General features: G+C 38.7%; 1 protein-coding gene across 1 annotated transcript in view; it reads right to left on the bottom strand.

Annotated features, from left to right (window-relative positions):
- Window positions 1-26,356, bottom strand: part of Pdgfd (platelet derived growth factor D) — a 209,508-nt gene that overhangs the window by 55,359 nt on the left and 127,793 nt on the right. The window contains 1 exon segment of the mRNA XM_032911072.1: window positions 25,976-26,156. Coding sequence (XP_032766963.1) covers window positions 25,976-26,156 — 181 coding nt within the window.

The following is a 26,356-nucleotide window of genomic DNA, read 5'->3' as shown; positions in this document are numbered from 1 at the left end:
TAGAAGCTTTTTGGTGCATTTGTCTCTCATGGAGCTTAACTATGCAATGTAAGGTAGACGAATAGATGAGTGTCATTAGTGAAGGATCCTTCATCACGTGTCCTTTCACCTGTGTCTGCTTTTGCAAAGCATCGGACCCAGCTGACTCTCCAAAGAAAACATGAGTTTCTAGTTCATTTCTCTGCTACAATAATAGTCCTTCCTCAAGGGAGTTGTCCTTCATGTTTATCTCCAAAGAAAGAAGAGAATAGCTGAGGGCTAACTAGCCATAGCAGGAGTGAGGCACACACGACCAGTCACATCTCCCTAACAAGGACATAGCTAATTCAAGAGAGCCAGGATCCATTCATGCCCTCCTGCCTTAGTCCAGATGACTTTTACTCTAGTACATGTTTTAAGAAAAGGATGTCCTTTAAATAAAGAACATCACACATTTTTTCTTCTCACTGGGCCTACTTAGGATTTACTTGGGATCAGGGTATTGAAACTCTTGTCTAGCACAAAATGATACCATAGGCCTTCTTTGGCACTTAATATCAATTGTCAAACGGGTGAGATCAGAATTATAGGTTTCTGGACATGCTTCTAGGGTTAATTCTGATTAGGTTAACTGAGATAGGAAGACATTTCACTGTGGGAGGCACCATTCCCTGGTCCTCGAATATACTAGATATAATATAGCCTAAGGAGGAGAAAGAGAGCAGACTGCAAGCATTTACCTCCCTCTGTTTTCTGACCGTTAGAGGTAATGTACCCAGCTAACTCAAGCTTGTGCTGTTGTGATTTCCCTGCCCTAACAGACTGTGTATCCTGACCTGTGAGTCAAAATAATTTCTTCCACTCTCCCTCCCTTCCTCTTTTCCTCCTTCCCTCTCTTCTCCTTTCTTTCTCCCATCCTCACTCCTCCCCTTCCTTCCTGCCTTTCTTCCTTTATTAGTTGGTTTTCTCAGAGTATTTTAGTCTCAGGAACAAAAAATTAAGACATGTTGCTACACCGGCAGTGAAGTGTACTCCCAGTCTCTCTGTATCTGATATCTGAGAAGCCACAGGAAATATCCTGCCCATTCAAACGACTCTAGTCAGTGTCTTGAAATTATAGTAAGCATGTAGAGTATCACCATTTGATATACTCATTTTTACCAAAAAAAAATCAAAGAGAATGTTAGGACCTTTCTGCTTCAAAGCCCTACAAAGTGTTTCGAGTCTTCATTACCATCAGAAGTGATCAATAATGTCATTCCTCATTTCCAGCTACAAAAGATCTATTTTAAAAGGCATTCAATCAGCGCTTGATTATATTGGATTTGATGCCAAGTTTCCCAATTCTGTGAAGTCTGCTATCTTAATGCAGTGCTTATGTGTAGGAAAGTTCAATTGAAAACTCTTCTTCAAGAGGAGACAGACTCTCTTACTAAGGAGTTCTGGCTGGGCAGAGGCCACACTGGAAAGCACACACTAGTTTATTGGATGGTATCACATCTTAATGTGAAATTCATGCCTTTGAGAGGTCTTTGGTGAACTCCTGACAGTGTGACCATCAGGCATGGAAGAGGCTTCCTCAGTAATAGAAATACCTTCACTGTGTAAAGTGAAACGGCTTGGTGCTTCAACAAGTCCTTGCCAGCCAGGTCAAGGGAACAAAAGCTCCCTGCTTAACAGCTGCTGAGGAACCCTCAGGGTCACAGCTGACTGGGCTCAGCTTTTCTCTCCTAGACCCTGACTTAACAGGTTGACAGTACAGCATGAACTGCTTTAGCACTTGTTTCCAGAGCCAGCAGAAAAAAAAAATAGGTGCTCTCTTTCATATTTCTCCACGAAGTTGGGAGAAAAGAATAAAAGTCACACTTAATATAGAAAAGCCAGAAACTTTAGCTCAGGCAAAAGCTGCCTAATTAGAATCACTTCATCTTGAGGTCTGTTAAGATGTTTCCCTGAGTAATGAAAGGCAGGATAACATACAGAAAAATAAGGGGAAAAGACAGCTTGTAACAAAACAATACTGTATTTAAACACAGTGTCTACAGATGTTGAATGAGGGAAGTGAAGACTAGAGATTTGCTGTAGCTGTATCCCTCAAATAGCTGTAGTCAAGGCTTACAGTTATATTTACTGTGTGTGTGTGTGTGTGTGTGTGTGTGTGTGTACATAAATAGATATGATTTTAACAGCAAAAACAAAAGAAAAGAACAAAAGAAAAGCATCCCCAATAATCCTGTGTGGATCATGGCAGATGGGATATTTTTTTAAGAGCAAATCTAACAACAAAAAGCCTTAAATTTTTATAGGAGATAAGAATAGAAGGTAGCTGACATCTCTGCCTCAGGAGAACAGTGTGTTATCTGCTGCCCTTGCTTTAGTTTAGTGGTAGAATCAGAAGCTGAGGATTTACTATAAATGGTAAAGAATATTGCTTTTGGGAGATGTTTTATCCTGAACTTCATATTCTCTTAAAAATAAACAGCAAACTTGATATTGGATTTTTGACAGAGCTGGAGTGATTTCGATCTAGAATCTATTAAGTATATTAGCATCTAAACAAGCCACATGAACCCAGTGTTATTTCTGAGAGGAAATATTTTGTTTCGTAATGCCTTGTAAATGCCTAAATCTTTGCAGACATAACTCAGGTATTTCTCAACTGTCAGAGACTGCTGAAGCTTTATTCCTGTAAAAGGTTTTACTCTCTCTCTTTTTTAAAGATTTATTCATTTATTATATATAAGTACATTGTAGCTGTCTTCAGATACACCAGAAGAGGGCATCAGATCTCTTTACAGATGGTTGTGAGCCACCATGTGGTTGCTGGGAATTGAACTCAGGACCTCTTGAAGAGCAGTCCGTGCTCTTAACTGCTGAGCCATCTCTCCAGCCCTAAAGGTTTTACTCTCATTGGAAAGTAAAATTTCTTTCTGCTCCAAAGGAAATGTGAGGATTGGGTGCCTCCATTCACCTTACAAACCTCTTAGATTTCTAGTACCCGAAAGTCAGAGGACTTTGAATATAAAAGTGAGAAAGTGATTGTGACTCAAGAGCAGTCAACATCATCTATTGCTTCTATACCCAACTATTGTAGTTGATGCAGATTATGGTGGTTTGAGAGAAAAATGTCCATTATAGGTAATATTGGTTGAACACTTGGTCCTCAGTTGGTGGCATTATTAGTGGAGATTATGGAACCTTCAGGAGCTGGCACCTTGCTGGAATAAAAATCAAAGGTAATGGGCTATAAGGGTTTATAACTTTGCACACAACTCTACTTTTTGCTCTAGGTACCATGCCATGCTTTCCGCATCGTGATGGACTTTATCAGAAGCCAAAGCTAAACCCTTTCATTTGTAAGTTTCTTTTGACCATATTGTTTTATCACAGAAACAGAAGAGTAAACAATACAGACAAACCTACCTATTATCATTTTCCCCAAACTCAGGCCTCTTATCTTGTTTGGTGAGGGTTTAACCACTTCTTGGATTGGTTCATTGTACTTGACTTAAATTTGAATTCATTCTTTACCCCACAGCAGGGTCCCTCTTGGGTCTATTCTTTTATAACATGGCTCATTAAGATGTGTAACGGGCCATTGGGGTCTCAAAGAGACTAAACCACCAACCAGAGAGCCTGCGTGTGTCTGACCTAGGCTCAAGGTATAGATTTTACATTTGTGCAACTTGGCCTTCTTGCAGGACTCCTTACTGTGACAGCAGAAGCTCTTTTGCCTGCTTTTGGAACTCTTTTTCTCTAGTGGGTTGCTTTATCAAGCCTTAATAGAAGAGGATAGTCTTATTGCAACTTGACTTGCCATGGCTTGTTGATATGCACTGGAGGCTGGGCCTTTTCTGAAAATAAACCAAAGAAGATATGAATGGGGGAGGAAGGGGAAGCAGTGGGGGAAAGAGCTGGGAGAGAGGAGGGAGAGGAAGCTGTAGTAATGATATAAAATAAAAAATAAATTAAAAATCTTTAGCAGTACTTTTTAAACTGGTAATACCTCCTTCCATTCTTCTCTCACTCCTTTTTCCTTTTCATCTTCTTTCCATTGCTTTCTCCTTTTCTCTGTTTCTTTCTTTTCTTTTATTCACATATCTACCATAGATATACTAAAGTGGGCATCTCTCTCTCTCTCTCTCTGTCTCTCTCTCTCTCTCTCTCTTTCTCTGTGTGTGTGTGTGTGTGTGTGTGTGTGTGTGTGTGTGTGTGTGTTCAGTCTTTAAAATCAAATGTCCTGAGGGTTGTAAAAATGGATCAATTGGTCAAAGGAGCTTTCTGCCCAACCTCAGAGTTTGACACTCTGGATTCACATGTGGAAGGAGAGAATTGATTTCTACATGTTGTCCTCTGACCTGGAAAGATGTGCTTTGATGTGTGCCCCTCCCTACTTGATCCTGGACACATACGTAAATCTAAAAGGGTTGAGATTTTTGTCAGAAGATGTCAGTAACCACTGCAGCTCCTCTGTCAGTGAAATCCTCCAAGATTTGTCAAAACCACTTACCCTTTTTGGCCATAGAGGTATGTGATCTCCTTCTAATAGTTACCAGCTCAAAGGCTCTCTTCCTGACCCTCTCCTCCTTTAGTTTTGTGATATTATCCTGAAGTACCTTTTCAGCTATTTCTTTTCCATGGTCACTTTTTTCTTGTAGTATCAAATGTCAACATTTCCCAAGATTCAGAAAGTCAATATTTAGCACCCAAGCAATGTGCTGAATTCCCTGGCTTGTTCATTTATTTATATACCAATGGTATCTGACTCCAGATTTCAGACCAGGAGATCTTGGTTAAGAGCTTTCCCTCTGGCTTGTTCTTATTGGATTTGCCATCGGTACTTCAAGGTCAACATGCCGAAAATGTCACCTGCCAACTTATCCACAAACATTTCTCATTGTCCTGTGTTTCCTATCCAAGAAAAATATCATGACTTTTATCTGATAGTGTCTTTGAAAGTTATGCAAAATATCTCCCAATTCATTACAGAATTTTCCTATTCTTTCTTAGTCATTCAAAATGTATTCTCATAGCAGTTTCAGAGTTTATCAAGTCTTTTCTAAAGAGTCTTTATCTGTTCTTGACCTGTTGTAATCCTTGCTCCACCAGCCTGCTTGCTAAATTGGTCTCTAGAAACAAAATCCCAACCCAGAGAGACAAGCTATGAATGAAATCTTCACATTCAGCATGTCTCAGAGGGTCTTCAAAGTTTTCTGTCTCTTGATAAATGCATTAACCTTTCTGAGCTGGGTCCTGTCTTCTTTAACATCATCTCTGACTAATCATATATACGCCGGGCTTTCATGACCATTTCACATGTTATCAGCTCTAAAACTTGTTTTTAATAAAAGTTACTGCCTTTTCTTTGAAATTTCTCCTCTTTTCCATTTAAGGAAGTCTATATTATATCTTTTAAGAAGCATAGTTAGACCTATTGGAGAGCAAGGGCTAAGAAATAAGATCTAAGTTACAGAAATGAGTTGCTTCTTTTGGAGTTTTGCCAGCAAGTTCTCATAGATTCTACAACATTAAAAGCTATCTCCAATCTCTTCGTTGCTATCCAGAACTTGACAGATAAGATGCTATTGCTGAGGACAAGACATCCTTAATTTATAGGACATGGAGAAATTAAGGGGGTACTGATCTGGAAACTTCACCCCTACTTGTTTGCTTTCATAGTGAAAATGGTGCCTGATACAAAAGGATAAAAAATTTTTTTTTGGGTTCTTTTTTTTGGAGCTGGGGACCGAACCCAGGGCCTTGCGCTTCCTAGGCAAGCGCCCTACCACTGAGCTAAATCCCCAACCCTACAAAAGGATAAAATTAATCATTAACCTTATCCTAGTATAAACTTTGTGAACTAAAATATTAACAGGATGAAGAAGTTCCATGAAGTTTGTAGGAACCATCAACCATTTTCTGATTGGATTTAAGGCCTACTGTATAAGATGAAACTGATACTTGGCATAATTATTAGGCTAAAATCATATAGCCAGACAGATCAGAGAACCCAGTAGAGAACTAAGCACTATTATTCTGCTAGGTAGATAAAGCATTAATTTAACTCCAAATAAATAATCATCACATGCATAAATTAGTTATATCTTATCAGAGAATCATCTATTTGAAGTAGATAATGATCACAGAGATGCACAACTCATCCAGATACAGAAAACAAGAGAAAGTAGACCATTCAGCTATAATGGAACATATTCCCAAATTCTCATGGAACATATTCCTTCTCTAAAGACTTGGGAATCATTTCAAAAGACATGATGAAAATAATAAAAGAGCCACAGGTAGTGGATGGCTACAGGAAAAGTGTGTCTTCTGCATATAACAGGCTGCTGACACATGAAGTCATTGTAGTTGTGATAGCATGCACATGACCTGTGCAAGTCTAACCAGATGAAATCTCAGCATGGAGGGTTGAGTACAAAGTTCTAGCCCTTTCTTAGGAGTTATTGGTAATTCTGAGTAGCTGGGAAAGGAAAGCTCAGTTTTACTTGTACAGTTTGACCATGCTCAAGTGGAAGGCTAATTATCCAAGAGTACTTTGACAATAGAAATTAGCCTTAATGGGAAAATTAAGAAAGAAAAGGGACACAGTGTTGTGTGGGAAAGGAAGGAGCTGGAGGATATGGAGAGTTGGAGCAGGAAGAGTGGGTATGATCAAAATATATAATGAAAGTTTAAAAGAACTATTTATAGCAGAAAAAAACAAACAACCATGGCCAAGTCAGATGTAGTTGCTCACATCTCTGAGTTTAGCTTACAGAGACTTTTCTTCATTATCAACTCGTTCCAGCCTCAATAGCAACCAATAAAATTCTGCAATAGGATCTCAATATGGACTTAGAGAATGGATGTACTCTGAAGGCACAATTGTGGCACTGATATTATCAGATTCTCTATTACTGTTATCAGGTTCTCCATAGAAACCCAGCACTTATCAACTGGGAATTCATTTAGTACTTGAAAAGAATAGTACCTGGTGGTTGAAGGCTGGCTCTAAAATTAATCTTATTTCTAGTTGTTATACCTTTATACAGGTGAAGCATCAGAACCAATAAAGGCCCCCAGAGCTACGGTCTTATCCACTAAACTACAGTTAACCCTTACTTAGTTTTATCTTGAAAGTGGTTTCTTCTTGGTGAAGTGTAATGGTATCATCCTAATAGTAATGCTAAGAGTGTCTCATAGAAGGTGACTTATTCAATTAATTTAAGCCTGTATGAAAAGAATGTTTGCCTGTACAGTTTTGCTCTTTGATATGTCAAAGCTACTCCTTCAGGGAATTTTTTTCTTTTCTTTTTTTTTTCTTTTCTTTTCTTTTCTTTTCTTTTCTTTTCTTAGAGCTCGGTACTGAACCCAGGGCCTTGCGCTTGCTAGGCAAGTGCCCTACCACTGAGCTAAATCCCCAACCCCTTCAGGGACTTTTTTTTACCTTCCTATAAACACGTTTCCCACCTATGATATTAAAAACTAACTATACATGGGAAAAGTAAAAGAAGTGCTGTTCTGGTTATTAGCATAGGCATGCACATTATTGTACTGTGATTTTTGTAGCATCTATGTTAAAGTACTTTTCTTTCAGCTATAATGGACTGTATTGTGTAATGTGAGATATGTCTGTGAAAATATTGAAATTTAAGGTAATGATTCTGTAGGTTCAACACTGCTAACAGAGTCAACATCTTCTAAGACTGATTCAAAACCTACATTTAGATAAATATAAAAACAAATTCAATTTCTAGGACCAATACACTGTCAAATTAAAAAGGAAACCCATCAGGGTGCTGATATGGTCACAAATTCTGAGGACAGAAAACACACTTGGGTGTCATGATGACTCAAGATCATTCTAGAAGACAGATAATAATCAGTCTTACAGATAAACGACCAGGAATCTGGGTAAAAGGTTCTCTTACATAGGTAATATGACTCATCAGAATGAAAAGCACAGAGAAGACAGATGTCTGTTGAGTTCAAAAGGGGCAAGGTGTTTGCCTGCCAGAGACCCTTCTGTAAGTCCAACACTGTGTAATATCCATGTCCTTATGAGGGTACATTGAATTGGTTATTTTCACCATATAGTAATGCTGAGATCACAGTAGATAGAGATCACTGGATATAGATAGGATACAGATATTAATGAAATTGTGCTTCTAGATAGCAAGGATAAATGTAAAATAACTACTACATTATAAGAGATATCTGCAGTAGAGAATGTATGAGGTCTAATGCAAACTTGTTTGGTCCTGTTGGCAATCATTAAACCTACTGCAAAGGACTTTATCTGAAAAGAGAAAGCTCCAATGGAAAGGTTTGAGGAAAGTGATGGAATGTCTCAGAAAATTAATGACAGAAACAGCCCAAGACTGCAGTATGGACTGGGAGTCCACTGCTGGACTATGTGCTGCACTGACAAGACAGGAGGGAGATTTCACGAGTACATTCCTGTTACCGGGTACCTGCCAATCTCACTAAGAGATCTGATTGATTAGCAGACCAAGAACATGACTTATGAGGCAAGAGCATAAAGCCCAATATATTGGTTTTTTGTTGTTGTTTTCACAGGGGAGAGAAAAGGGCAACATAGACAAAAAGGGGAAAGAGAGAGAAGAAGAAGGGCGAAAGCCCAATATACTGTTAACTGATTAAAGAATAAAGTCCTCGATGCACAGGTACATACCTCATTTTTAAAGAATGTGACTTGTGTAATACAATACGAATCTCCAAAATTTCAAAAATGCATCCTCATGAAGGGAAGAAATTGTTCATGATGCTCTCTGGGGGCCTAACTAGAAGTCAGGGTATGAAATTGAATATGAGAAAATGCAGGTTCTATATCTACAGTTTCCCCAATAATGATATTCATTAAACTGTGGAATGGCCTCACAATGAAAGTACTGGAAAGCCATCCAGTAAGTCATTTCACACAAGAGTGGATAAAGTGTTCACAGATATACCTGTGGAAAGAAACCCACACAGCTGCTATCAGGAAGAGCATAAGGAATGGCCCACTAGAGGCCTCTTTCTTGCCTCTAGGAGTCATATGTGCTTTAACTATATATCCACCTTCTACTATATCCACATCATAGTTTTGATTTTATGTTTATCATCTCTACTCCTTTTTTATTTTTTACAAAAAGGTTCTTAGTTTATAAATTGTTTGTTTTCCTAAAATAAAAAAGTCATATTTCTAGTTAGTATCCTGAGCCCTCCTATGATAACTGCCTTGGGGAAGAGGTAAAATAAGCAACTGGCATTTAATCCATCTTCCTGTTTATCTTGAAATGAATATACACAACCTTCAGCTAGGAGCCTTGAATGCAGATGAGAGAGAAATGAGAGAAACTTTTATCTTTTATTTGCTACTATAAATTCTATTTTAAAAAGTCTTCCCTTTAACCATTCATGAACACACAATTTCTTTGTATTTTATTGAAAATAATTCTGTTGCTTCTGGGCATTTATTAACTGAACTTTCTCTTCTATGACAATTTATGAGATGGATTAATAGTAATAATTCTACATCAAAAGTATCTAAGGTTGTACATTGAAAATAGCCACTTAATTATAAAGTTATCCTGAAGATGATAAATGTACATAGATACATTTAATGAAATAAAATAAGTGGGAATATATTATAATATTATAATTTTCAAACAATGTATAAAAACCCCAGGAGTCTAAGGTATTATCATTGTATAAGTAGAAACATTTCATTTCATTTGGGAGACTGATTTAAGGCCTGAGGTTGTAGCTCAGTGTGTAAAGTGCTTACCATACAAGCATAAGAATCTAAGTTTGAATCTCCAGCCCCAGATGAAAGCCAGATGTCAGAGAATGAATGTATAACATCAGTGTTTCTATGGTGAGGTGGGTGGTGAAGCAAGAGGGTCTCTAGCCTCTCAACTTTCCTAATGCTGTGAACCTTTACCACTGTTCCTCATGTTGTGATGACCTCAACTGTAAAATTATTTTTCATGCTCCTCCATAACTATAATTTTGTTACTGTTATGAACCATAATATAAATATATTTTTCAATGATCTTTGGGGGTCAAGAGCCATAGGTTGAGAACTGCTGCTCTTAGGCTAGGTAGCTTGGTTTAGGCAATAGTGAGCAAAAAAGAGACGTTGACCTCAAACAAGGTGGAAAGTGAAAATCAATGCCCAAGGTTGTCCTCTAACCTCCACACTTATTCATGTGCACATATGGGACAGATACTAGTAATTTGAATCTTGTGAGAAGTTTCTGAGGTAGTAACTTAAGGAGGGCAGGAGTATGAAGTCAGGACCTGAAGCAGAGGCTATGGAGGAAGGTGACTTGCTGGTTTTTTCAGATGGCTTCCCTATGAAACACAGAACCACCTGACCACAATGGACCAGTCCTTCCCTCAAATAAAATGCTGCATAGATTGGTAGTAGTCTGATGGAGGTGCAGTCTCAATTGAGGCTGTAATTCTCAGATGCCTCTAGCTTGTGTCCAGTGGTGAAGTCTAACCAGCAGAAACAGTGGTGTTATGAATATAGTAGTTGTCTCAGGAATGGCGGTGGACTGAAGTGGGACACTTGTGAGGATGTATAAAGGAAAGGGCTCACTCTGTTTCTTTCTTCTATTGTCTTTTTCTCTCCCTTTCCTGCATACTTCCTTCCATCCATGCATCCATCCCTTATCTTCTCCCCATTTTCTCCCGCTCTCCCTCCCTCCCTCCTTTCTTCCTCCTTCCTTCATTTTCTTCCCTGTGTACACTCCCTTTTTGTCCTTATATTCCTCCCTTCTCTCCCCATCTCTTATTCTTTTATTCCTTTTCCTTCTCCCGCTCTTTCTCTTTCCCTTTTTCTGTCTTTTTCTTCCTCCATCTACCTTCCTCCCTCTCTTTTCTTTTGCATGAACTAAGCATGAATGTTCTTGCAGTAGATGTCCTGGGAACTTGCTCTCACAACCCTACACAGGCAATGGAACATGCAGATTACAATAGTTTGACTTGAAGATATTTTGAAATTAAGGGAACATGGCATTTTTCTCTTCAGGAGACTTAAATAGGTTCATGTAGACGTTAAAAGTCTCATGAGAGAAATGTGCCAGACTCCTGACAATTTTAATATAATTAAACATGAGCGATGATTAGTATTATGAATTCATTCAATACTATTTGGGGCATTTGAATATCACAGAGCACATGCCACATCTCATCTCACGTGATCCTACTTTGTGATTGGTACATAGTACTTTGAGAAATGTTCAGTGATTTTCAACTTAAGTTTTCTGAACCAACACATGAATTCAAGTGGCAATGTACATTGAGTACCTGCCATTTCTATCACAGGCACAATGATGCCATTGCCTTTGAGGTTCCTTAGTCATGGGACAGAATGTAGGTCCCATGAAATGGGAACTGTGAACTCAGTGGTATGCAATGAAGAGCAGTATATTGTATTTTGGAGATGGTACTATGAGAACCCAGGGGTTAATTCCAGTGTTCTGCTTTCTATAGAAAGAATTTTTATCAAGAAACTTGCAAGCAACCACCAGACTGAGCACGGGGACCCCAATGGAGGAATTGGAGAAAGGACTGAAGGAGCTGAAAGGATTTGCAACGCCATAGAAAGAACAACAATATCAACCAACCAGGGACTAAACCACAAACCAAGAATACACATGGGGGGACCGAGGGCTCCAGCCGCATATGTAGCAAAGGATGGCATTTTCTGGTATTAATAGGAGGAGAAGCCCTTGGTAGGCTCATTTCCCCAGTGTAGGGGAATGCAAGGGTGTTTAGGTGGCAGTGGGTGGGTGGGTGGGTGGGATGGGGAGCATCCTCATAGAAGCAGGGGGAAGGGGATGAGAGGGGGAGAACTGGGGAAGGGGATACCATTTGAAATGTAAATACATAAAATATCCAATAAAAGAAAATCATACTATCCACATTAAGAAAAGTGCGGATATTAAAGAACTATTTTTAAAAACTAAAAGAAAGAAAAAGAAAAAACATTCTCAAGGTCCCTTTTGAAAATAAAGTTTGTGTGCTTTGTCTTTCAAGACATTCTGAAAAAGACTGGTGTTCTGGGTGTCCATGTTATAAAACATTCTTGTATGGTTTTAATAGGAATGCTTTTCTGTGAATCCCTTCCCTGGAATTGTGATGGTTCTTGAGGCCTCACTAAATCCTCTGTAGATATAGTCTGAGCTGACCTGGGTCTCCATCTCCTCTTTTATATGTAGATTCTTAGAACAGGTAAAGATTTACCTGTGAGCAGTCCAGACACTTTCTTATTTCTGCTGGGATGGGATGAATCTGAGTTTTTCCTTTTCTCTCTTACTGGCAGGTTTATTTTCACTAGGACACACTTTTCTCTGTCTTTCCTTGTCCCAAACCCTCCATTTGCAGTTAGCAGAGGTTTCTTGGATATCTCCCATCTCTCGTAGTGTAAGCTGGGCTCCAGGACTTTTCTGCATCCCCATGCCTATGTTCATCATGACTTTAGAACAAGGCTTGTAGAATAAGCCAATGAGTTATTCAACAATTAGTTTACATTGCACTGTTAAAAATCAGCTAGTCATTTTGATTTCTTTTTTCCCCCTATCTTTATTAACTTGAGTATTTCTTATTTACATTTGATTGTTATTCCCCCTCCGGTTTCCGGGCCAACATCCCCTAATCCTTCCCCCTCCCCCTTGTATATGGGTGTTCCCTCCCCATCCTCCCCCCCATTACCACCCTTCCCCCAACAATCCCGTTCACTGGGGGTTCAGTCTTGGCAGGACCAAGTGCTTCCCCTTCCATTTTGATTTCTGATGAGAGAAATACTGAGTTTTCTGTTAAGGAGAATATACCTGGGTGATCTGTGCTGATTCAAAGAAGAAATTCCACAACAATAAAATCTGTCCTGTCACTGTCTGAAACTGAAAATTTAACACCCCCGTCTTATATTCATAGTGATGTATTATTAATATATGCCTACATAGATGCATTCATTAAAATACAACAGATATTCCCCTTTTTGTTTTTACTTAAATTCATTTTTACTTGTTTGTGTATATGTGTGCAAGTGTGTGTGTGTGTGTGTGTGTGTGTGTGTGTGTGTGCGTGCACATGCATCCTACATGTGTGCAGATGTTGGTGGTGGCTAGAAGAAGGCATTGGATCCCTGGAGCTAGTTCAGGCCACTGAGAACTGCCTAATATGGGGGCTGGCCACTGAGCTACTCTCTTCTGAGGAACAGCCAGTGGCCTTAATTATGAGTCCTCTCCGAAGTTCCTTCCTTTCTTCCTCAAACAGGGTCTAAAGTAGCTCAGGATGGTCTTGAATTTTTAATTCTACTGTCTCCATCTCCCAAGTGCTAGGATTACACAATATTTGTTACCACATATCTTATGACAGACACGCATATGAAAAGTCTCTGAAGATAACTGAATCAAAACAGTTGTTTATGCTAATTACAACATTAAATCAACAGCATGTACTTGGTTGAAAATTGAAATTAGAGCCCTACCTTTCTAATTTTGAACTGTTAAACAATTATTTCTTAATTAGAATTTTGTATTCTTAGTTTAAATTTTCTACAATGAAAAAAAGGAGCTTCTCTGACTAGGTTATGTCTGGTGGCTGAATGAAATAATTGTGTATTAATTATTCATATTTTTATAGATATTTGATATAGAGATATTTATTGAAGAGACTAAAGTACTAGGGACATTTAGCTTTTTTCTGACAATAATACCTGATTTTATCCTTTCAGAAGAGAAAGAAAATGCCAGCAGATCATAAGAGCACTGTGGTTTTTATCTATTTCCTTCAGGGGCCTGGCTTACGTTTTAACCAAAGGAGTATCTTAAGAGCTGTTTATTCAGTATTTTATGGATTTATATTAGGAATGAACATGTTTCCACAGCCATGACATTAAGACCCTTTTCAAATCTAAATTTATTATTAATATTAGGATTTTTTTATTAAAGCTGTATTTCAGTTATCATTACTAGTTCAAAGGTGACTCAAGGAGGAAAATAGATATGACAGAGTTGAAAAGAATCAGAGCTTTGGGCCTCTGGGTCTTTCTTCACGTCTAAAAGATGTGTGTTCACAATTGGGAACTGGATTCACACCATTTAACTACTTTTTAATACAATCTTACTCAGAAGTCTCTCTAGTGTTTGCTTGGTTCTACGCTTCCTTGAGAGGCCTCTCAAAATTCATATACAGAATCCTAATCTTCAGTAAGGTGTGTTCAAATCAAAGGTGTAACATCATTACATGACATCATTAAGTCATGATGGTGTAGCACTCCCCAAGTACAGTTGTGACCTTCAGAAAATCATCCCCGAGGGTTGTCTTGCCTTCTCATGTTCCCAGCATGTGAGAACAAGGGTACAGCATTCATCCCAGAAGATCATCAGAGCTATGGGCAGAAACATGTTCATACCCAGATTTCAAGCTTCTAGCTTCCAGAACTGTTAGGATCAGGTTTCTGCTGTTTACAATCTTTTCTCTTATGGAAGTTTGTTAGAACATCTATGTAATTTGACACTCACCCTCCTAAGGTATAAAAATAGCTTTGTTGTTGGTATAAAGATTGTGGCTACACCAATACGGTTTATAGACAGTCTGTACATTTTATGATTTAAGAGGATCTCTCCTGGCTCACAGGTAAAGAAACAGTGGTTTGGGTTATTGAAATTCCAGATCCTCACCTTATGGATAACACTCAATTCTAAGCTACTCACCCAGGGAGAAAGGAAAGAACATAATCAAAAAGTATTGTATGATTTCTTTCTATAAAAGCCAATAAACACACCCCTCTATACATGCATACACACGCACACACACACATACACACACACACACACACAGACTACATACTCATTCACTCAAATAAGTGCTCATGGAGTCTATTAAAATTCTGCAAATAACTTGAGATGTCATAAAAGCCTCTCTGCAAAGAGATTTCTGGGATGCCAGGATTTTATTTATTCAAAACTCCCAAACATTTCCAGGCTCTCAGTGCTAGTCATGAAGAAGGCCAGTTTGGTAGGACACAGCACTGAGTCCAGTCTGCTAGAACTCTAATTGTACAGACTCATGAGTGATCAGGCTGCTGCTGAAAGCTCCTTGAGGTTGAATGGTTGCTGAAACTGATTCAGATTCTATTGTGTGTGGCACCATTATCTTACGCTTCCTCTAACTTCTGGCCCCTTTGATGTCTGCCCTCCCTTCTCCACTCCATCCTTATCTCCAATTCAACTCTCACCTCCAGCTTCTTCAGGAGCCTACAGGGCCCAAGGCAAAGCAGCCTGAAGCCCTTGACATAGCTGCTGGATTGTAGATTTAGAGATTTTCAGATTCACGTATGTGGATTGCTGTCTATATGCAGGTGAGGGCAGTGGAAAAGGAAGGAAGGCTTAGAGGTTTGGGACAGAGAGAAAAAGGAGGATGGGGAAGAAGAGACAAGATGGAACCTGTCAGAGAGGAAAATGAACCTGATCCATGGGGCTTGAAAGAGTGACAGATAGCTAAGAATGTCATAGAAGAGCAATAGAATTATATAGGCAGTTTGCCCCATCTAGGAGTACAACTTGTGTTTATATCAATTGAGTTTTGAGTTCTTTGTGTTGAGAGTTTAATGATATAAATCTGACTGTTGAATTACAACCTCTAGAGTCTTGATTTTACTGAGTTATAGAGATTTGTGACAGCTAGGCATAAAGGGCAGACGACTGGTTCTGAGGCAAGCTAACTGTGAGATGGCAGACCACCACATGGGGACAACCACAGGGGTAGGGAGACCTCCGCAGTTGGACAGTAGCCAGTGTTAGCATGCATTGTCTTTTAAAAATTACATGCAAAACATGTAAATGAAGGCTATGCTTTACACATGTTTTTCTTTTTTCTATATTATTGGCAATTGCTTTTTATCACTAGCCCCACCAAAATCCCAGATGCATCTTAGATAATAGTTAGACTTTGATTAGTTTAGCTAATTAAACATCATGAGCCTTTGTCTAACAATGTCTTGTGTAGCCAGTTCCCACCTTGGAAGGAGAGATAGTAAGACATTCTCGTGAACTTTTATTGGTTAAAAAAGATAGAAATAAATGTGCCAACACAAGTACATACACATATGTGCAATATATTGTATTTGGGAGGTCACATTCACATATGTGAGTGAGAGAAGTACAGGAGTGAACATGCCAGGAAGCATGTGTGGCAACCTTAACTGTCAGCCCTTGTCCTCATGTTGTCTAGGTAAGGGTCTCTGTTATCTGCCACTGTATGGGTCAGGCTAGATGACCTAAGAGCTTCCAGAGTTTCCATCTCACTGGAATTTGTCCCACCACATTTGGCTTTATGTGAGTTCTAGGGATCCAAACTCAGGTCTTCAGGCATTCACAGCAAACCATCACATAAACTCTCTCTCTCTCTCTCTCTCTCTCTCTCTCTCTCTCTCTCTCTCTCTCTCTCTCTCTCTCCTCTCTCTCTCTCTCTCTCTCTCTCTCTCTCTCTCTCTCTCTCTCCTCTCTCTCTCTCTCTCTCTCTCTCTCTCTCTCTCTCTCTCTCTCTCTCTCTCTCTCTCTCTCTGTGTCTGTTGTGCATTTATAATTACATTTGATTAAATGACCATTAAAATATTTTTTCTCAAAAATACTTAAAATGTCTCATTCAAGCAGTGGTCTTCACTAGTAAAAATAAAAAGAATGTTCAATTAGGTATTCTTGTTTAGAGGAGCGATTTTTTTTAAAAGCAATTTAAGAGAAAAAAAATCCCCAGCATAACAGCATTAAAAGAGGGCGTCAGGGAAAGAGAAAAGGAGACCTGAAGAATAAGATGCTCACAGAATCTTCACACTGAGGACTACAGTTTTCCCAAGTGGTAAACGTTAATGATAAGGATTCTTTTTAATATCTGCATTCCTCAACTGCTGTTTGCTTATACTCAAGGAGGAGAGGGGTTGTGGTTCATAAGAAAAATGCCACCAGAGAATTAATTAGGTTCCATAGAAACAGAGTGAGTAGAATTCAGTCCCCAAAGATGACTGCTTAAAAACTATACATAAATCACTGAAAGGGGACAGTGTTGTCCATTGTCTAACCATGCTCAGACCATAGACACAGGGATAGTGACAAAAATTTTGATCTCATTGTTTAAATCTATCATTCCTTCACTACAATTTCCTTTGCCCTATCCACACCCTCTGCTCCATTATCTTTCCTTGGGTAGGTCTGATTCCAGCACTGACTGTCCCTTGACTCTTTCCTACTTCCAGAGTTCATGTGCTCAGCACCACAGGGCTCAATGTCTTCCTTCCCTGCCTGCTTTTCTGCCTGTTTATGACCATCGATAGCCAAGCTCCTGTTCTTCTGGCAGATGGTGGAATGAGTGGACCCATGGATATTATTGACCTCAATGTTTTCCTAAGATCTTTGTGTCTGACTGGGAATCACTTAAAACCACCCACTTTGGAACTTTGTCCCAAAGAAGTTCTCAGTTCTATCTTTGCTAGCAAGTTCTGAGCCATGCTGCCTTGTGATCAGAATGTCTTTGTATGCTTTTGGCTTCTTGTATCACTTCTACTCAGCTGAGAAGAAATGGTAAGTGCAATAGACTCTCAGTTTTCAAGGCTGGGTATCCACATCACTCTCAAATACCTTGAGTTTTCTTGCAATTTTTCCTTTCTTTAGTGAACACAGTCTTTAAGGGATGTCCTTTACTGTGATGGACCAAGCCATCCCCTCTTTAAGGTTAAGAGTCCCCATCCTCTCAAACTACAAAGACTCTGGAAGGATTATATCATAGCCTTCACACTGACAAAAATGTGCAGTTCCCTCCCACAGAACTTTGAATTTCTTCTTATCCAAATAAGTCTACAGAAACATTTGTGAAGTGTGCAACATTAGGAGAAAGTTTGCTTCATTACCCTTGTTTGAGATTAGCCTGGAAATCACTATGTAGTCTGAGCTGGGATTAAATTAATGCAATTTCTGCTTCCTCCTCTCCAGTGCTGAGATTACATCCATCATACTTTATCATGCCTGGCTTCATCACCTTCAATTTTTCTTTTATACATTTACTGAGGGTGTGTGTGCTTGTGTATTTGTGTGTGTGTGTGTGTGTGTGTGTGTGTGTGTGTGTGTGTTCACACATATGCCACAGTGTACATGTGTAGGTTGGAAGGGGATTTTGTGCCTTCAGCCATGCGGGCACAAGTAATTGAATTCAGGTCCTCAGTCTTGGCAGTAAGTGCTTTTTCTCCTTAAATCATCTCTCTGGCCATTTCCTCACTTTTAAAAACTGAAGTGGTATATCTATCTTAAGCCTATCCTAAAAGTGCAAGCCGTTTGCTAGCATAGTTGAGTAGCTCTTATCATTTTTGTTTTCCTCCCTGTCTTTATGTACCAAGATATGACTACACCAAAAAAATCACACTTATAGGAAGAAAGTAATATGTAAAACACAAAAGGCACTCATCTATAAACACACCAAAGCTTTTTGGCTTTTCATGGTACAAGTTTATTGGTTGCATGATAGTATAATTAAACATGAGAAAGAACATTAAACAGCATCTCCCTCAAAGCTGGAAGTATGTTTACTCAACACACAAGAGAGTCATCTGCTCATGTGATCAGCAAATGGGGTTTGTAATGAAAATTACTTATGGTAGTAAATAAGATTTCAAACACTCTTGTGTCAGAAAAGTCTAGTCAACATGCAAGAAAGCACTCCCAGAAGCTGCCTGACATACAAAGGTAAAATGAGCAGGGCTTGGTGGCACTGTCCTTGAGACTCCTTAAGACCTCAGATATGAGGTAATGCTAGTTCTCCAAGCTGCCAAAGCTCTCCATTCTAGATGGAGAATCAGTTTTCATGAATAATTCCTTGTCAAACAGCCTATGATTTATGATATGCAGGTATTAGATATACATTAGACACCTTATAGAATCCTCTATATCAAATCCTTGAAGGATCCAAAGCTTCATTAACTATTATTTATATTATAATTCTTATGTATCAATAGCGTTATTATTATTATTATTATTATTATTACTATTACTATTATTATTGCTGTTGCTGTTATCCTTGTTGCCAGGATTGTATTTTCAAAATGGTGGTTTCCTATAAAAGCAGGTCTGCTAACTGGACTACTTTAGACAATAGAATTAACCCTAGTTTATGGTATAATAGGAGCACAGTAGACATAATCTTTGCAGCACATTGAAACCAATGTACAACCAAGCAAGGCTAACAGATTCTTTTCTCCTACTGACTTGGCTCTTTGCAGACACTCAGCACTTCTTTCCTTCCTCACCTTTTGCTACACCCACCAGAGGAGTCCAACTTTGACCCTTCACCCCTTCCTTTTATTTACCTAGCCATATCTTTGCTCAATTATTTTTCACCACAGGATTACAGAAGATTTTTTCTCTTTCTCGGTCATGAACTCTATTACAGCTCTGTTATACATTTATATAATAGAAAAACAATCTGATTAAAATAATTGATTCACTTTATGCTCCCAGGGAGAAAGCTCCTCATTCAGAGCAATCTCTAGAGTTAGTGACATTTGAGAAACACTAAAGAAGACTATCTTCTTTCACTTTATTAAGTGCTTGGGCAATGAGGCTGTTCGTAAGATGGCATGTGTCATGAACTTGTAGAAGGGGTTAGCTTTGGGGACCAGCACAGTTGGCTTGGGGACTTTGGGGATAGCTTCTTTCCCTACTATGTCTGCCCATGGCCACATACCTGGTTTTCTTTCTGTCAATGTTATTCAATATCATGAACATACTTTTTAAAGTGTCTGGTCTTACATGACCTTCTGGTTCAGCTATTTTATTCCATATAAACAAACAAACGAACAAAAAACCTTAAGATGTATCTAAAATAGAATGGGCCATGGATAAGGATAAGAAAGTTCCTTTTTTGTTCTCTCACTTTTTTTTTCAGTATTAGGGATTGAACCTGGGATCTTGAACATGGTAGGCAACTGCTCTATTGTTGACTTACAGCTCCTCTCTCTCTCTCTCTCTCTCTCTCTCTCTCTCTCTCTCTCTCTCTCTCTCTCTCTCTCTCTCTCTCTCTCTTTGCTTTCTTGCTTTTGTTGAGAATGGGTTTTGCTAAGTTCCCCAAGCTGGTTTTGAGCTCACTCTGTAGCCCAAGGAGGCATTGGTAACCTCTTTAGTAAAGTAGGTTATAGGTCAGTACCACAAGCCCACTCTTCTTCCCTTTTACCTGACACGAAGGCAGTAACTGTGGTTCTGCCACCTCTCTTCCTTCAGCAGAAGGGGTACCAAGGCACTAAAAAAATTGCCACAACCTAAGGGATAACACTGCTTCCCTCTGCTCCAGCTGTATGGTTGTGTCTGCTGTGCTCCTACAACCTCAAATTGGTGCCTTATAATGCTTCAGATCTCAGTTAGCATTTTGCTTCAAATCACTTTTTGCCTCCTGGGTTTTTATTCTGAGACCTTCTCTAGTGCTCAGTATATTGCTCTTTTATCTGTTTTTATTGGTCCTTCAACTAAGCTGTGCTTACCTGTCCCCTCCCAGTGCCAAGAAGCAACACTACAGTTTCTAAAGCTCCAAACTTCTAGGAAAATGTGTTTGGGGAGAGAAACAGGAATGAATAGTCTCTGCTGTGGACGTCACTTCTCATGCTTAGCAACTCTGTGCAAATGGCCAAGCACGAGAAGAGGTTTGGAGTACTGCAAAAATGTTATCTGGCTCTGCAAATCATGATGCAATTTCCACAAATTCTAAAGAGAAGAGGACAATGGTCTTTTATTTTTTAAAATAATTCAGCTCAGTGGAATGATCAGACATGATTAAAGTACATTGTGGGGAGTTCTCCAGGAATTAATAAAATATTACATTAAAATAATTCATCTTTCCATTAGAATTAGGTGTCTATCTTTTTGCTGTTGATAATTTTACTTTTGCTGTACAATTTTGAGATTATTGATGAACAATATTAGCACCTATGGCAGTACAATAGAGGGCTTATCTTGTGTAACCCAGGATGTCACTCTTCCTAATCTATGTTTTCCTCTTCTTCCAACTCATTCTTTTCCCCTCTATATTCAGCAGTTATTTGTATGGAAATCTTTGATTCATTTGAGCTTTAATCTTATGAGATTCCTAATGGGCCCACTTGAGGTTAGTTCACAATAGGGGCAAGATTTAAGGGATTGCTCTGAGAAAATTGCTTTTTAAAAATGTTTTCAGAAGTGTTAATGGTGGGCTTTAACACATTTCAACATATGAAATACAGTAAGCCTTATTAACATGACAAAAATGTTTGAGTCACTTTCCAATGAACACTCATTTGTAATTAAAATAATTTCTTACTATTAAACACATTGTAAATACTATACTGTAAGATTTAGAGTTCTCATGTTTATTATAACATACAATAAAATATTTCATCCTTGGATAAAGAAAGTGAAATATGTTCAGAGCACACAATACACACACATACATTTAGATGTGTATACACATTCCATATCTTCATACACATACACTGCACAATGCAACACACGTTCATAACTACATACACTGGCAAAGACAGTTTCCCTCCCATGCCACCTGATATGGTAGTAATACCATTGGTGGTAACTATAAAAATATGTATCTGAGTGATTAGTATATTCCATGCAGAATGGTTTATGAAAACTAATTCAATCATCAAAACTTATGTCATAAAAATCATTTTCATTGTGGAGGTGAGGAAACTGAAGCAATAAATAGCAGAGTTGAAATTCATAGTCATACATCATCCTGTCTGTAGAGGTGTCTGTCCACGAACACCCTGTACAATGATATACTGGACATTAGAATGGTTTTCCTAACCATTCACCCCATTTTGATCACTTCACCACAGATTGGATGGTAGGTGGGCAGGCTTCATTTATTTAGAGAGTTGCATCTGGTGCGTGCTTGATAGCATCGTACATTCTGCTTAATTACGCCTCCTGAAGACATCTATTCTCCTCAGTGCAGTGGAGTGAGGAAAAAGACAATGCAAGGATGTGGAGTCATGCAGTTCTAGTATGAGTCACTTTCTCAGAGAAGTTATTTCTACAAACCCTCTGGTACACGGCACTGTACAGATTACATATGGGAAAAAATGTTTGTGCTACTCTTTTCTTCAAAATGTTAATTGTCTTTTGCCTGGAGGAGACTGATACACACACTCACACACACACACACACACACGTAATTACTAATGGGGAACGTAGTATAACTATCGGCATTGAGCACTGACTATGTAGGTATTGAGAGAAGCAGTTGCATTCTTCTAAAATCTTGTAACAAACTCAGCATTACATAACCAGGTGCATATACATAGAGCAAAACCTTGTTCATTCTCACGCTATCAGCATCAAGTAAAAACTGCTTCTGATATGAAGCAGTCCTCATTATATAGCTCTGTTTATTTGTCTGCTCTGAAGGGGAAATATGACAGGTGCTAGGGGAAAAGGCAGAAGACTGAATGCTAAGCACATTAAATAACTTATGTGGAAGATTCATTTCCAAATCAAACCACACTACTTCAGTGTCGCCCATTAGTTCTCTATAATCTGATATAATAAAATTTGATTAAATATAAATTGGATACTTAAAATCTATGAAAACAGGATATGTAGATAGAATTCTAGTACACTGAGTCTTCAGATCCCTGAGAACCTACTGCATGCATCCTCTGAAGATGTGTTTGTGAAAGTGTGCCCCGGTGGACAGTCACTGAGGTAGAAAGGCAGAAACACCAGATCGGAGGCACAAATCAGAAAGATGGAGCTATGAAGGTCACCACTGCTTTTCCTCACAGCTACTTGCCACTTCCTAGGGGTGCACTACCTCCCAAAAGCAATTTTTAAGGCTCGAGTTTCTAGAATGCCTACTGTTCTTTAAATAAGAGGATACAAAAGAGCTTCATTCAGCCTCAGAAATAACATCCTAATAATCACTATTTAAGTATGCTTACTGGCAGCTGATCACTTTAAGCCTACCATCTTCCTATTAACTTATATCAGGGCCCACTTACTGCTTCAAACTGTGCTTTACAACGTCTCTCCAAGGAAAGTACACATAGAAATAAAATGTTTTTTCTAAACACCATGTTCAAGACTCATGAGACTTTCTATACTTAGTGAAAAAAAAATCAGACAGAAGAATTCTGTTAAAAAGCCACCTGTCTAGAGTTTTTGAATTCCTAGACATTGAATTCATTTTGCCTGTGACAGTCTCTAAACTCTTTGGTCCTAGTTGTCCATATTTAGTGGAAGAAGATTATTCCAAAAGGCATACACACCTCAGTGAATCAGGCTGAGAGATCAATAGGAAAAATACACAGTCCTATGCCATTCCTTTATGGTACAGTTGTATGTAGAGATGGAGATAAATGAATGGGCCAATGTGCAACAGTTGACATCAGAGCAATGAAGATTGTCTGTTGGGAGCATAAAGGTCTTTGCACCCATAGATCATCAAAGAAACTAAGGACATTAATCACACAGGGTTTTCTCCTCAGAGAAGGAAATGAATACCTGCTCTTCAACTAGGAGGCTGGGAGTAAATGTTGGTAATGACCTGGTGACCTTTGCTAGAGCCATACCTCACGCACATGCCCATGATCTCTCTTCTGAGACCTTTATATTCGACTTTGTTTCTCAGTCAGTAGAAGCTATCTTTAGGGGAGCTGTCACGTGTAATTTATAGCCTGCTGACAACTACACTATCTCAGTCAGAGACCACATCAGATCCTAGGTGCTTATGCAATAGAATCCGTCTTCGTGGTCATATGTACTTTGAATTGAGTTTTGATGTACTTATGTCTTCATGTACTGGGATTGTATTACACCAGGAAACTTTTCTTTTTCCAAATTGTACTGTATAACATATGCTAAAAATAAATCTCTTGGTGTTATATTTTCTAGGAGATTTAACCAGCACTTACTAAGTTGGGCTAAACAGTTTCCTTCTTCATGGTTCATCCTGTGATGCTTCCAGCAACTCCCACAGCTAGTATCCTCCTTAACATTGGATAGACAAAGAACAGAGTCTGCATTATAAACCCTAACCTCTCATACTATCGCACTCATTATTTGTCAAGGTCATATTTGTACACACAAATATTTTACCTTAGCAACAGTGATATGAGAAATAAGATATCTTAAGGTCTGTGGAAATGGTTTTGTACATAAACTGCTTGTTGTGCCAATATGAGGGCCTGAGTTCAGATCCCCAGCATTCACATACAAGTCAACTGTGCTGGTTAGTACCTGTAATTACAGTTCTGGGGAGAAACAGAGAAGAGAATCGTGGAGACCTGTTGACCAGTCAGTATATCCCAAAACAGGTAACTCTGGTTTCAATCAAAGAAACAAAAAGCCCATTTCCAGGTGTGAGATGTACTGTGTCAAGTTTTTGGATTGGGGGGCATCTCTAAACCCCATGTGAAGTCTATTCAGATAATACAGACTATGTTCTTGATTACCCAGTAGAACTAGGTAGTAAGGCCTTGTTGCTCAAGACATCATACATATTGGTTATAAACATAAGTGATCAAACTGGCACTGACCTGGAAGCTTCCCCCACTGCTTGTTTGCTTTCATGGTGCCAAAGGTGTTTTGCAGGCTGCTGGGGGAGAAAAGCCATCTCTCCCATAGATGCCATTAGGGACGAGGTTCTACTTGACATTCATCCTTTATTTAGATGAATGGATGAGAAATGAAGAGGCATGACCATGTGGGAAGCTTAGAAAGTGAAGAAGACCATAAGGTGCAAGCCCTAGCTGAGGTGCTCCTGACAGTTGATGGGAGAGACAGTTCTTCTCAGTGGTGTAGCCCAGGAGGTTGGAAAATGCCCCATACCCATGAATGTATGTGCAGCAATAAAGATTATGTGCCACGGTAATGCACTCAGTGAGTGTAATGGAAGAGGGAGGGTGTAGATGAAGGAAGGAAGAGCAAGTGAGAGAGACATTGCCTTGGGGGTTTTCCAGGAGGAGTTGAAGAAGAAACTAGGGAAACTTGAACCAGTGTCCATTTATGCTAGTTTTTTATTGACTGTTCTGACGTAGAATGCTTGGAGTGTTTAATAGCTCAGAACAATGCAAAAAATTAGATGATAAAAGCAGTAAGCCATTTTTCTTCTCTGAATTCAATTTGAACAGAAAAGACAAAAACATACAGCAAATATATACCATTTACATACTATGTTCTAGTTGACATTTATCCATTATGCTAGATGAATGGATGAAAAATGGCGATATATGAATATATGTGGCCTAACAGCTAGGATTAACTATAATTTAGATTCCAGCCCACTATGAGGTTGGATATTTCCAAACACTCAGAACCATTTGATGTTGAAAATGGCTGTTAAGAGGTTTAGGTAGAATGCCAGTTATGAATAAGCATGAGTGTATAAAACAGGATTCAGATTATTGAGCCCAAAGTAGGACTTGATGGGCATTAAGATGCTTACTAATCCTCAGACTCTAGGTCAGCAACCTGGCCCCTTCTCAACTCTTCGGCATTATTTAAGTTAAATCAGCAGGATTTTAATTTTATGATAAAATTTGTGAATAACTTTTCAAATCAAAGTGAGAAATATTTTGTTTTCTGTTTTAAATCTTAAAACATGTTTAATACACACACACGCACACACACACACACACACACACACACACACACACACCCCATTTGAGTATATATACTCACCTTGCTTTGGTTGAAATTATTACACTATAGACTCCCATTTCTATGTTCTAATTTTTCCTCAAAGCTCATGCCCTCAAGTTTGACACACTATATCCAAATGGTTTTACTTATAAACCCAGGCATTTTTTAAAGATTCTGTCCAGAGCGAAGGAATAACACGTGCAATAAGGAACTACATTACTCTTACAGTACTGTATTTAATCAAAGAAAATGATCCTTATGCTCTATAAAGTCAGTGTGTGTTTGGATCAGAGACCGGGTTACCTACTCACCACAAATGAATAATAAATCTTGAATCCAGGTTTTGCCACAAAATAGTCATCAGACTGAAATGTGATTTTAATCTGGTTTGTTCTTGAAGTTATCCTTGGAGGGATCTCCTTATGGCCACACCATCTTCCTCTGACAACAGTGCTGCTTTCTGAGACATCTTCAACTTCCACAAAGTCATACCTAGAAAGTATGAGACTTCATTCATTTTTTTAGTAAAGCTGACTTTAGCTGTTTAGAAATTGAGACCTACACATGATATCTTATGACTTTCCAACTAACTGAAGCTAAGAACCTGTAGAAATGTGTATGACCTAAAAACTAGTTTAGGCAATGTTTGTCAAATTTGAAATTCAACAATCTATCCTGAGAGAATACCAACT

Source organism: Rattus rattus, chromosome 8, assembly GCF_011064425.1.
Source record: "Rattus rattus isolate New Zealand chromosome 8, Rrattus_CSIRO_v1, whole genome shotgun sequence".
Classification (NCBI taxonomy): Eukaryota; Metazoa; Chordata; class Mammalia; order Rodentia; family Muridae; genus Rattus; species Rattus rattus.
This window is presented reverse-complemented; position numbering and strand designations above follow the sequence as displayed.